Source organism: Thermobia domestica, chromosome 12, assembly GCF_964235325.1.
Source record: "Thermobia domestica chromosome 12, izTheDome1.hap1.1, whole genome shotgun sequence".
NCBI classification, from domain to species: domain Eukaryota; kingdom Metazoa; phylum Arthropoda; class Insecta; order Zygentoma; family Lepismatidae; genus Thermobia; species Thermobia domestica.
The window spans coordinates 177,758,181-177,771,214 of record NC_137465.1 but is presented as its reverse complement, the minus strand read 5'-3'; the positions used below and the strand labels follow the sequence as shown (position 1 = coordinate 177,771,214).

General features: G+C 38.2%; 1 protein-coding gene across 1 annotated transcript in view; it reads left to right on the top strand.

The window, feature by feature from the left end:
* Positions 1-772: 772 nt before the first annotated feature.
* Nup107 (nuclear pore complex protein Nup107) overlaps positions 773-13,034 on the top strand; it is an 87,007-nt gene continuing 74,745 nt past the window's right edge. The window contains exons 1-3 of the mRNA XM_081734442.1: positions 773-930; positions 7,792-7,885; positions 10,488-10,703. Of these exons, the coding sequence (XP_081590568.1) occupies positions 10,532-10,703 (172 nt within the window). The 5' untranslated portion in view covers positions 773-930; positions 7,792-7,885; positions 10,488-10,531. The remainder of the gene's footprint in view (positions 931-7,791; positions 7,886-10,487; positions 10,704-13,034) is intronic.

The window sequence follows — 13,034 nt, the reverse complement described above, 5'->3', positions numbered from 1 at the left end:
GGTCGAGAATAGCTCGTCATGAAAATGGTAATTGTACGGTTAAAATGAATAAGTTCCTATCTAGGATATTAATTTTTTTTGGAAGTTTTTCTTAATGTTGGAAACTAGTATCTGCTTTTTACACGTATAAAGTGTTTGCAAAGGGAATACTACGGTAAAAATGAATGAGCCAATGAGCGTATATCAAAGATGACTAATATCCACTGGTGAAGTATTTATGTATAATGTAGGAAATATGTATAAAAGTATAGAGTTGCAATTATTGAACATAGTTACTAAATAACATCGTGTAATAACGTATCACCCCATCAGAGTTTCAAGACAGCGAACTATTATAAGTTAGTTCCATTAGTGTTTTCCAGAGGAAACAAGTTGTGTTTTTGCAAAATCTTCATTGCATACGTTCGGCCGCTTATTTATACCCACACGCAATAATTTCCAGGGTATTTCAGTTTATATGCATCTTATCAATCTATGTGCAATTACTTGGGGATGGACCCGAGTGAAAACAGCCCCAAAACGTCTTGAAGCAAGAGAACTCAAAGAAATGTTACCCTTTAATTGAATTAAAATTTACATTTTTAATTAAATTGACTTTTTATCAAAATTTTTATTTTTAATATATATTCTTAATCTGTGTCGTACATCATTACTGATATTCTTCTTCGTTTATTGAATGCAAGTCTTTTTTATATCTTGCATATATTCGCATTCTTGTTATTAGCGTTTTGACGCCATTTCGTAGGAATAAATTTTTTTTTCTCGGAAGAACAATCGCTGAGAAGAATGAACCCAAGAATAAGGTTCTATTGGTACTGTCGAGTATACATGTGTATAAAGTTCAGATACAACAAAATTTGAGCATTTGAGTTAAAAGTGGAGATTTACGTAAAATGAATGTGTGGGGAGTGAAGATATTTAAGTATTGAGGTAAGTATAAATCTGATAACTTTAATTTTTGTGTATTAAACCTTTAAAAAATAAATAACGGATGGTGGTGCACTCGTTTTCAGTTGGCGCCAGTAGTAAACGGTTCTCAGTGTGAGGTGTTTGTATGTATAGCTTTAATTTTGCAATAATTTCGTTCGTAAATATTGATTGTCAAAAGGTATTTTCCGGAGATAAGCTTAAGGGTATTAATAGAAATGTTTCTTGGTAAATCAATTATCACAGAGCAGAAATTAGTATTGTAGTGCTATTTACTGTTGGCAACAAAAGAGTAAGACTCATTTTGTACAAGGGAAGAATAGGGAAGCCAATAAGTCATGATATTAATGAATCTCAGAAGAAAGGCATGTGTTAAAGTTAATATTAAGACTTCCAAGATTTAGAAAACGTGCAGTTTTACTATACGTATCCATAGTATGAGTAGGAGTAAGGGGTATGAGTAGGAACGAGTTAGAAGACCCGCAGGGGTTCGTTTGGTTCTGTTCTCGACATAAAATGGGCAAATTAAAGACTTCCCCAAAATTTTCAGTACATTTTAGAATCTGTGGATCCATATAGTAAAACTGCTCCGAAGAAAATTTACGATTAATATCAATTACTCCACAAAAGTGCTTACGAAACTTACCTGTGCATGCGATAGACGGGAAGGTTCTAGAACACAGGTCCTCCATATTGGATAGTAGCTAGGTTGGTCCCTTTCTGTACGAAAGTTTAATATTTAATTCACATAGTATTGCCGACCGAGCGTTAGCGAGTGAAGGCGGGTTAGAACCCCCAGGGCAAGTTGTTTTTTGTCTTTATTACAGCTAATTGAGAAAAGGGACCTGTGTTCGAGAACCTTGCCGCGATACAGTTTTCAGGGACAATTTTGTGCATTACTGCTGTATGGCCGGAGCAATTTGAAAATCGAAAAAAGAACAAAAATATACAGCATTTGGTTATATTTAGTTGGATTACATTAACTTACGTTATTAGGCGTGTAATTTTACTATACGGATGCACACTAAAGAAGAAGAAGTAATAGTAGTATGCTACCCCCAAAGTTCGTCCCCCAATTACTAATTCACCATTCCTCGTTTAAAGGAATCATCCCGAGAACCGAACTTGTGTCCACAGATTAAAAGCGACTCATTTAACATCTGTGTGCACTCAGGAGGAATAGCATAGTTGAATAAAACAGAAAAAATAAATAAACGAGCCTCCAAAGAATTTCTCTCTCTCTAAGCAATGTACCGAGACCGGTTTAGATGTACGTATCAGATTTAAACAAAACTTCCACACACCAAAACAACAATAAAATAGGTAGATCAAAAAAAATCCTAATGGGAAGTTAATATAAGAATTATATTATTTGCCCAAGGATTAACCTATAATAAATCTTTATTCATACTAATAAAAGAAATCTCGAATCGTTTACCAGGAAGTAAAAGAATCCAGCCCTTTATAGGAGAACCATTTATCGCGCATATCTCCCAAAATTGGCCGAAGAATACTAAACGAATTGTTATTTTAACGAAAAAATTATAGATAAGTCGAATTGTGCCTCCTGGGCACAGGTGTAAGTGAGGTGTCCATCGGGACTTGAACCCCTAGCCTCTCCTCCCTCTAAAGGAGTGGCGTGGCCCCAAAGCCAGAAAAAAAAAAAAACGGTTCAGCGATTTAATTCGCATCCCCATTCACACAACCCTCTTGCTGTGTGGTACAGTTTAAGACCAACAATCTCCGTAGCCCCCCAGACTCTCTTCCTCTTAAGAGAGTTGTGGTCTGAAATTGTCAAACTATACTTTTTATATAACGGCGATATAGCCCTCTTGCTGTACCATGTCAATATCTAGCCGCCTCTTCGAGAATCTGATAATTCCAGAAAAGAGATCCCGTCCCCTCTTTGGACAGAACCCTAACCATCTACCTCTTTTAGACGGTCGAGCTGGAATCCTCCCCCACCTATGTTTCTCCTGCTCTTATATAGAAGATACAACCAACGGTCACCAGCCAGACGCTTGGTTTAAATATTTTAAAATTAACGAACAAAAAATATAAACGGGCAAGATTAGCGTTCGTTTCTGGCTCTCCCCTAAGTGAGCTGTTAAAAAACATTATACAAAGACAAGAATAAAAATATAGATAATATGAACTGTAATAATAATTTACCCGGCCGGGATTTCTCTCTAAATCTATATTAACTTAAGAATACAATACACAAGAATAATAAACAAGGTAATAAATACAAATATTAATAGCAGCTCCCTAAGAGGGGGCTGCAAGTAGTAGTAGTAGTAGTAACAACAACGGGTTCGTTGGGTTCTGTTCTGGACATGAAATGGGCAAATAAAGGACTTGCCCAAATTTTTCTATGCATTTTACAGTCTATGGATCCGTATAATAAAACAATTGTACCTATCCGCGAAATAGTATATCTGCCTCCACATACAGTGCCGCTTACAACATCTAAAACAATCAGCAAATGCAACTACTTTCTTAACTTGTACTATTCCCCTTACCTGACTTTCACTCTTTGTTCCTCACAAACTTAAATAAATTCTTCAATTGACCCGGTAAATTTCCTAAAACTGGTCCGGCGATACAGCAGTTAACCATAATTTTGGAACGGGGGGGGGGGGGGGGTCAGGTAAAATCACCATGCTTACAGGAGAAATGAGTTTATGTTACTTAAGTGTAATTACTAATATAACCTAACCCAACCTACCTAAACCATAAAAAAAATACAGCAAGAAAGTACGAACTTTAAGCAAAATATTCTGCCCCCCCAGTTCCAAAAATATGCCCACTTTCTCTTAAGACAGTAAAAGATGAGTCTTAAGTTGCGACACCCCAGCGTATGTGATATATAAGCACTACTGGTAAGAGTTCACTTTGTGCTGATCAGTGTCTGGAACCGATTCATGTAACCTGGTTCCCGAAATAGTCCAGGAAGAACGGGAACTCAACCAACCCCTACGGGGTTTCAAACTCGTTCCTCCTCCTCCTCCTACTACTACTGCTACTGCTACTAAAAACAACAACTCAACTGGTCGGCGCAAAGTAAACTCGTAGCGCACTCATTTTGTACTTCTCTGCAGTAGTGACCAAGCCTGTATGTTTCATTGCGGGCACCGTTCGTAATAGGTCTGTTCTTACACATACAGTGGGATACATACCCGATGAGTCACTGCATATCTTGAAGGAACGGCTTATAAATAGCACTGGGACGGCTTAAGTTTAGACCTGTTAAGACTTTAATTAGGCTAGAACACTGACTGGAGAAGCTTCTCATAGAAGCTTCAATTATCACTTAATTCAGTAATCCATGGTTCTCATAAGAATTTTTTAACGATTCGCCATCCTGTAGGACTGCCATGCTGCTGAATCATCGAAACCTTCCGTGTGTTGCAATAATGCCCACTTCTACATATCTTTTCTCGTATTAAACATAAGTTTACTGCCAAACTTACACATCTAAACATCACATAAGAACTCCAAATCATTTCTTACCCATTTCTCCTTTAAATTTTCCTAATTTTTGTGAAAAACGGACGGGCAACTCTAAACTTAACCACCGGGACATCATGACAGATATTTATAGGAATTTTATTGCGTGATTTAACAAACTTTGCTCACCCAATCAAACAATCATACTGCAATGGGGGAAACTTGTTTGAAATATTTTGCAACGCTGTTAGAATTTCATACTCAACCTGGAAGCGAATAATTTTCCATCAACGCCCATGTTCGCAAGTCACATTGTAGAAGTAACGTAGTTGATAGTAACATGTAATTGTCATTCTCTCTCTTGGCTATGTGAATAGAGTACGGGCTTTTGGCATGAGGGACCCGGGTTTGAGAGTTTGCTCGTAAAACTGCAAATATGAGCAAGAATGATCTGAAGTTATTTCTCCAAGACGTATTGTGGCCAACTGTGACGGAAAATCGCCTTTTGCTGCTTGTTGATTCGTGGTCTTGTAACAAAGATGCGCAGTTGATACATTCTACTGTTTCAGATAACGTTGTCCTTCACAAACAACTCATACCCCCCAAATGCACTGGACTTATTCAACCTCTAGACGTTGGATTCTTTTGCACGTACAAGCAGTATGTGTGATTTATCACTGACGCCGCATTGAACATTGATGGGTTCCATATCTGGCATCGAGACAACTTCATCAGTCTCCAAGCTTTGACTCATTTTCAATTTCGTGCTTCCCGGTTCATTAATTTCATTAAGCATGCCTTCTACGTAGCTGGATATCTTGAAGAACATCCGGGAAAATTCCAAACTCCAGTGTCCTTTTGTTTTGATTCTGACATAGCAGCAGATTGTCAGGAAGATCAGTGTACTAATCCCAGCTTCGTCAGGTGTGCACACTGCGAAAATGTCTTTTGCTTCCAGCACATTCTTATCGATACCCTCCACATCAACTGTGTTTCATAGACTGGTACGGTATCATTTTGCGCCTATATTTACTTGTAATTGTCTACGTTATGACTCATGTTATTGTATTTCAAACGACTCACGGTGTAATGAAACGTGTTTTAGGCAAGTACGTATATTGTTCACACACAGACAGCAATCTTTATTCCCTGCAACATTCCCAGTGAATTGCATGTGAACACACTTTTTGTACTCTTCTTATAGAGGTGCATCCAGTGACTACATTCTGCAAATGGTTTAGATAATATGGTTTTCCACACGATCACTGTCATATGCGTACAATATATCTTTTTGTCATGTATTCTTTGCTGGACAATTGACTTGTACCTTAACAGGACTCAAATGAAACATTGGTTATGTTGCCTGTGTCCATATATCCCTTCCAGACGCTGTTGCATGTTCGTATTTCTCAACTCACAATAAAGAAACTATAAAATTATTCACACCAATGCATTTCTGGTAAAATTTCAGTCTTAATTGATACACCATATGCCCCACTTTTCATTAACATTTTGAATTCAAATTCAAGATGGCGCCCATGATGTCCATATCCCCCACAATATAGTACCTCTTCTCATGTTCCACTTCCTATACATTTGACATGCATTTCTTTCACCATTCGGGAGCGAAACGTATGATTCTGCATATTTCTGTGTTATTAAGTCCCAGTGTAGGGCCCACTTCTTCCGCCTCTCACGCTCGTCCATGTTGCCCTCAGCCTCTACAATTTTGCATATGGGCATCTTTTTATATCCTCTTTCACATGTGATGCACCTCGTCCGGCAACTCGAGTGCCCCATTCGTACGGTTCCCTGGTGAGTCCAACAAAATAGTGCTCTTGAGAAACCAGTTCAGACTGAAAAAGATATACTATTCTGACGATCTAGTGCTCAGTACAAGAACAAAAAGAGCTTTTTAAACTTGCGTTTTCACTGAGTCGATTTTGTCACAGAGGTTGGAACAGCTGCAACAGATCTTGAAAAAGGGCTTTATGATGGGGATGGTAGCACAAATGTTGGCAGTCCGAGTAAGTCTGCAATATCCATATGATAATACAATTCTTATACCCTGACAGGTTTTTGACTGGCCAGCGGCAAACTTTACTGAATGTATTTTACATATGTCAGTCAAAAAGTTCACTGAGTCAGTAACATACTACAATATCGCTCCAACAAAGCACAAACAGTACATGGGACACAGAAATTAAACGCATTCATTCCTGCAGCTTCAGATACCAAATTCGACAACAAACTGGCAATGGTACTCAGAAGCGAATAATGAACTGCAGTGTTTAATGGTAAGGGTGATTGGCATATGTTTTGGGGAAAGATGAAGTGAAAGTGACGTTTCTCTGTCCAGTTGGTCCATTTCCCATCTTTTACATATCTAAGTGTTCACTGGATTCGTACAATGGATATACTGTGTAAGGTGAACCCTGCGACCTCAACAGGCCAACTGTACCTTGCCTTGGAATAGAGATGTCAAAACCGAAAAAGTCTTTTTAAGTCCACTCGAAACTAAGTTGTAAGCGTATCCAGAGAAAACGTAGCTTTCAAATGTGGATAAAAACTTGTAGAATGTTTCTTTTGACACTGTAGTATGTTATTAATTGTATTTATTTATTTATTTATTTTAAATGAAGAAGCTAACAAGCGATTTTCAGCTCCGTGTTTGGAAGTGGAAACTCTTGTAATGAATGGTCCCATGCTGAACCCAAAATAAGTTTGGGAATAGAGTCATAACAGTCCGAATATATTTTTATAATTTGTTTGATTTGACATGGAATGACCCTAAGAAAATAGTTTAGTTTGATTTCTTGTTAATGGTCACTATAGAATACATATCTATAGATTTTTTTTTTTTTTAATACCCTATTCTACTGCAGCTGTCTCCGAAGTATTGCTGACCCTTATACAGGGTGGTATTCACGTTATTATCTATTTTAAGTTAAGGCGTACATTTTCGTCCGTTTACTTTGTGTATCCAAAATGTTCATTTCATATCTGAAGAAATCGATATTCCAAAACTAAGTTCGGAGTTCCAACACCATAGCGTAGTTTGACACATAAAAAATATATGCATTATGTCACTCAAATATAAACATAATATGTACAGATGTATGCATAGTCATATAAGTGTGTTGCCGCTATCTTTAGATTTCATTGCGAATATGTCATAGTTTATCATAATTCTATGTCCGAAAAATCAATTGAGCGCAGCTAAGTAAATAACTTATAATACCTTTTCATTTATAATTGAAACAATTTATTGATTCTGAATTTTACTGGTTAATCAACTTCCAATCCAAACCCGTATTTAATTCATTTTAAGAAGTATTTAAGTAGGAGTTAATAAGAAAACTATTTGCTAAGTAGTTTACTTTAAAAAGAAATGAAAACTTGCTTTCTTTGTAGTGTTTTGCAGGATTCTCCATCTGAATGGTGCTTTTTGTTGGAAGAAATGTCTGCTGCTGATTATAATGGAGTATGATTGTAAAAGTAAACATAGGTAAGGAAGGATCTCACAGTAAACTAACTCTCTAACTCTCTCTCTCTCTCTCTCTCTAATAAATATATATATATCATAAAAGTAATGTCAGTGAATTTATTGAGACGCGACTGTACGTCGGAGCGCGGTCTAACCGGTTGAAACGGGTAGTGGGAGAACCAAGCTAAGCAGCGCTCCGTCACTCAGGGTGCTCCGAACATCCGGGGAGTGAGGACGGGTCTGTCCGTGAGGGTTGTTTTTTTGATTTTGTGCAAATGAAAATGGAGCGCATAGAATAAAGATTTGCGATCAAGTTTTGCGTGAAATTTTTCAAGACCGCTACGGAAACTTTTACTATGATCAAGACTACTTACAAAGAACATGCTCTGTTAGATCGGCAAGTGTTTTGGTGGCACAAAGCCTTTTTGGAAGGCCGGAAAGAGATAGACGACGAGGACCGCTCCGAACGACCACCACGGCTGACAATGTGACGCGAGTGAAGGAACTGTTTAACTCAGACCGACGATTAAGTGTTCGTTTAATGGCCGACATGTTAAACATTCCGAAAAGTTCATGAAATCGTTACAAACCATATCCGTACGCGGAAGGTGTGCACAAAAATGGTTCCAAAAGTGATGACGACCAAAAGTCACGCCGCATTGAAACATGCCAACAAAACCTTGACATGTGCAAACGTGATTTGAAAATTTTTGTACAAAGTCATTACAGGTGACCAGACTTGGGTATTTGAATATGACTTGGAAACTAAAAGGCAATAATCGGAGTGGTACACGCTCTCGTCTCCTCGCCCGAAGAAAGCCAGAATGAGCAAATCAGAGATCAAGATTATGTTTTCGTTAATCCAATGTTCTCGGGATTGCTGCCAGAGTGAGTGTTGCTGTGCTGAGCTTTCATTACCATACAGCGGCAACACTCACTCTGGCAGCAATCCCGAGAACATTGGATTAATAGTAGACGCCAGCAAAGCTTCAAGATCATATCATGTTTTCGTGTTTTTTGACATCCACGGACTTGGTTCATCATTAGTGTGTAGAATCTGGAACCACTGTGAACTCCAAATTTTATGTGGAAGACCTCAAAAGACTGAAACGCAGGGTTCAACGCATCCGGTCGGACATCGCAGACAACTGAAAGTTGCACCACGATAATGCGCCGGCTCACAGTGCCTTCATCATCAAAGACTGCCTGGTCAAAGCAGGGGTGCCAACGATCCCCCAGCCCACGTACAGCCCGGACTTGGCTCCCCCCGACTTTTTTCTGTTTCCACGTCTCAAAACACCCCTGAAAGGCAAGCATTTTGGGCCAGTGGACGGGATTAAAGCAGCTTGCACCGCATCATTGAAGGATATTCCGGAGGACTACCGCAACGCATTCGAGAGTTGGAAGCCCCGCTGGAGCCGATGTATCGACGCAAAAGGAGACTATTTTGAAGATTTTTAAACACCTGTAACGATAAATTCAAGAAATGATTTTTAATAGACTTATTGACATTACTTTCAGAACAGACCTGGTGCACTGCTGCTGCCAGTGTAATCCAGTGTTGCCAGATAAAGATAAGTTTCCCACGGCATCGAATATATGGCCATTTTTAAGACTGGCAGGAATTTTAAATCAAACACTGGACATTCTTATATTAATTTCGAGTATAAGACGCACCTGAATTTTTGAGGCAATTCTCGAAGAAAAAAGTTCGTCTTTACAGTCCGTAAAATACGGTATGTTGAGGTATCTCTAACTTTCTTGTATGTTCTTTAATTTTGATCCTTTTATTCCATTTTAGTCATCACGATGTAGTTCCTTCATAGAACCACGCTAACACACTAAAACAATAGTCATTACAGTTCATAGGAATAATAACAGCCACACACACACAAAAATAAAAGTTCTGTGCACTGGCCCCCGGGGTATGCATCCGATTCGATATATTTTATTACACACAATCCAAATTTCGAAACTCCAGGACGATCGATCAATTTTTTTTTATTTATTTATTTTTTTTGGGGGGGGGTTTAAGGGGCGAAAAACTTTAACGATTTTGAATAGGCAATATACATGTAATTCTGCCATGAAAGAAAAAATGGGGTTGTCCTGGGGTTTCGAAATTTGGATTCTATGTAACAAAATACATCGAATCCATGCCTTGGAGTCCGGTGCACATAACTTCTATTTATTTATTTATTTATTTATTTATTTATCCTTCATTTATTTACTTTATCTGTGTGGCTGTGTAATATATTTGTTACAAAAACTTACTAAAAACCCACTTCGAGCAGTTAATATATCCTCAAACGTTTGGTTTATTCTTTTACAGCGTATAGTTTAACTAGTTTGGAAGGGAACGATATCACTCTTTACAGAAAGACAAAAGAAGCAAAAATTGTAGATTGTTCAAATTAATTTGAGTCCAGAATATTAAAAGGAGAAGGATAGATAAGTTTCCCACAGTTCGCAAGTCTCCCAATGTCACAACAAATCTTTCAGAAATGTAATCTGGAATTGGCTTTAACTGGCGTTAAAATGCTATAGAATGTTGTGGAAATTTTCTGTATCTTTAATTGCGCTTGCATGAGAAATTTGTTTTATTGTGTTGTATTTATTTCAGATTGTGATAATAGACAATGATGGGTATAATTATATTCAGTTAATATGGATAAGTCAGGCACTGCTAGAGGAAGCAGTTCATCCATGCAGCTGCCTTCTAAGGCAGACATTGAGAGGTCTTTCCAGTTGTTAGATGAAATTATTGCAGGAGAACCGAAGACAAATGTATTTCGTGTCAATACAACTCCTCAAAGAAAATCATTATATCATACGAGAGGTAAGATTTTTTCATTAATGTTTCATCTTTGGCATTTTAGTGAATACTTGAGAATAGAACTTGCCAATCTGCTGAAGTAGTAATATGATATTTGTGAATTGTTTCTTTTTACAGTAAATAGTACTACAATATTGATATTGAAAGAGAATACTATAGCAAATTCTCTATTGACCGGATTAATCATCCAATCAACCGGCAGGGATCATACGGAATATTGACTGTTTCTTTTTGATGAGACCCCAGAATAAGTTATCGGATATTCAAAGGTGAGAACTTGTTGCACATATAAGTGGAGCTGGGCAATTATGCAACCCAGCGGTGTAGAAGACTTTATCCGGGCGGTTTGTGTACAAGACGTCGCGGATCGTAACCTTACCTTACCAAAATCTCGCTGCCCAAAATATCACCTAGGAAGAACCTGGCGGGCTAGGACCTCGCGGGACAAACTCTCGCCTTGGACAAAACTTTGTCGTCCATAAGTTTGGCATAGCGATTTTTTCAGTCTAGAATGTTAAAATTATCGCTGTATGTACTACTGTATATAGTTCTGTATTTATATTTAAAAAAAATACACCGAAACATACATGAATAGGTCACTTTCATAACACAGACATATTTGTTCCGGTAAAACTATATGTACTGTTACAGGATAGGTTCTTCTATTTCGAGGACATTCTCAGATACGGACATGAACAGTCTTCTTTCTCCTCCAACATTTTAGAAAACTCCTGAAAACTTCGTCATAATAGACAGCAACTATTCTTTTTGCAGTTTTAAAATAAATCTGAGTACGGTAGGAAGAAAATTCATTTCAAATGGTTCAACCGTTTTCCCGAGATAATTCAATGTGTATTTGAGTGTAAAAGAAAAAAAGTACATAAATTGCCCCATTTTCTTTCTAAAAGCATTATTCTCGAAAACACTTATACGTGTTGGCTTGTTTTTAATCACGAGTTCATAGGGCCATTAGACCTACAGAATTTCATCTTAAGAGATTCGTGAAATACTAGCATTTTGGGACAAATTTTAAACGCAGTTAGGATTTGCAGTTCACACTCAATAATTTAACAAATTGATCAGGGGAGGGGAAGGCAGTTGTCCCTCCCTAGGTTTGATATATAAAATCAATATTATTGTAACAGAGAGTTACGAAAAACGTAAAATTTTTCGTATATCGGAGAACCCCGTCTTCCCCAAAGCAAAACCTGAAATGATGCCGTTGGATTTGATAGATATTATTTCCCTTAATTTGTGATTATTTTACGATTATATGTCATTTCATTTTAAACTCATCAATTTTTTAAGCTTCTAGTGTCTTAAAGGAAGCATTTCTAGCCCCATATTATTTTAAGTACTTCTTAAGTACTATTACTTTAACCCCAGAAACTCATACAATTGTTATAACGAGATTTCGACCTTCGAATTTTGGACTCGCGAGATTAGTCCATGTTATCCATTTAGACAGCATCGAACAGGCAAAGCAAAATGTACGTGTGCTCCTCATGCTGGAACCAGACACTGTACAGATGTGGGATGAGCCAGTCGTTGAGTATTTTGAGGCAGAGCTTGTAATGGAACAAGTAAAAAAATGTAGATCAACAGAGATTGATGTGGGACATGTCATCGAAGAAATTATCTTCTTTTCCCTGGAAATACGTTGCGACTGCGGAAGGTGCAGTAAATCGCGCATACATCTGTAAACATGACCGCCATCTGTCCATATCGGCACCTGTTAAATTCATGCACTGCCAATAAACACCAGTATTTCACTTGTATGTCCAACTTCTAATGCTCAATCGTCTTGTTCGCTGGTCAAATGAGACGGGATTTCGCTTTTCGAGCGTGAAATCCCAATGTGTTCACTTCTGCAGGCAACGCACTTGCATTGTTGACCCTGACTTTTATCTCGATGGCACCCGCTTGTCCTTCCTTGATACAGTCCATTTCTTGGGTCTGGTCTTTGACCGTCGTTTGTCGTGAGCACCGCATATTTGAATCTTAAGTACTCTTGTCTCCGAGCTTTGAATCTCCTTCGTGTCCTTTCCCACTGCACATGGGGTGCTGATCATAGTGTTCTGCTTTGCTTGTACCGTAGTCTAATTCGGTCCAAGTTAGACTATGGCTGTATTGCCTATGAGTCAACTCGTTAATCTCTGCGGAGACAACTTGACACAGTTCATTACCTGGGTCTTCGGATTGCTTCTGGCGCGTATCGTACTAGCCCCGTTGCCAGCCTGTATGTTGAAGCCAATGAACCATTTCTCCTGAAATATTGTGCGTGTGTGCGTTGTATTCCTGACCACCCTTGTAGACTTTGTCTCCGTGGTGGTC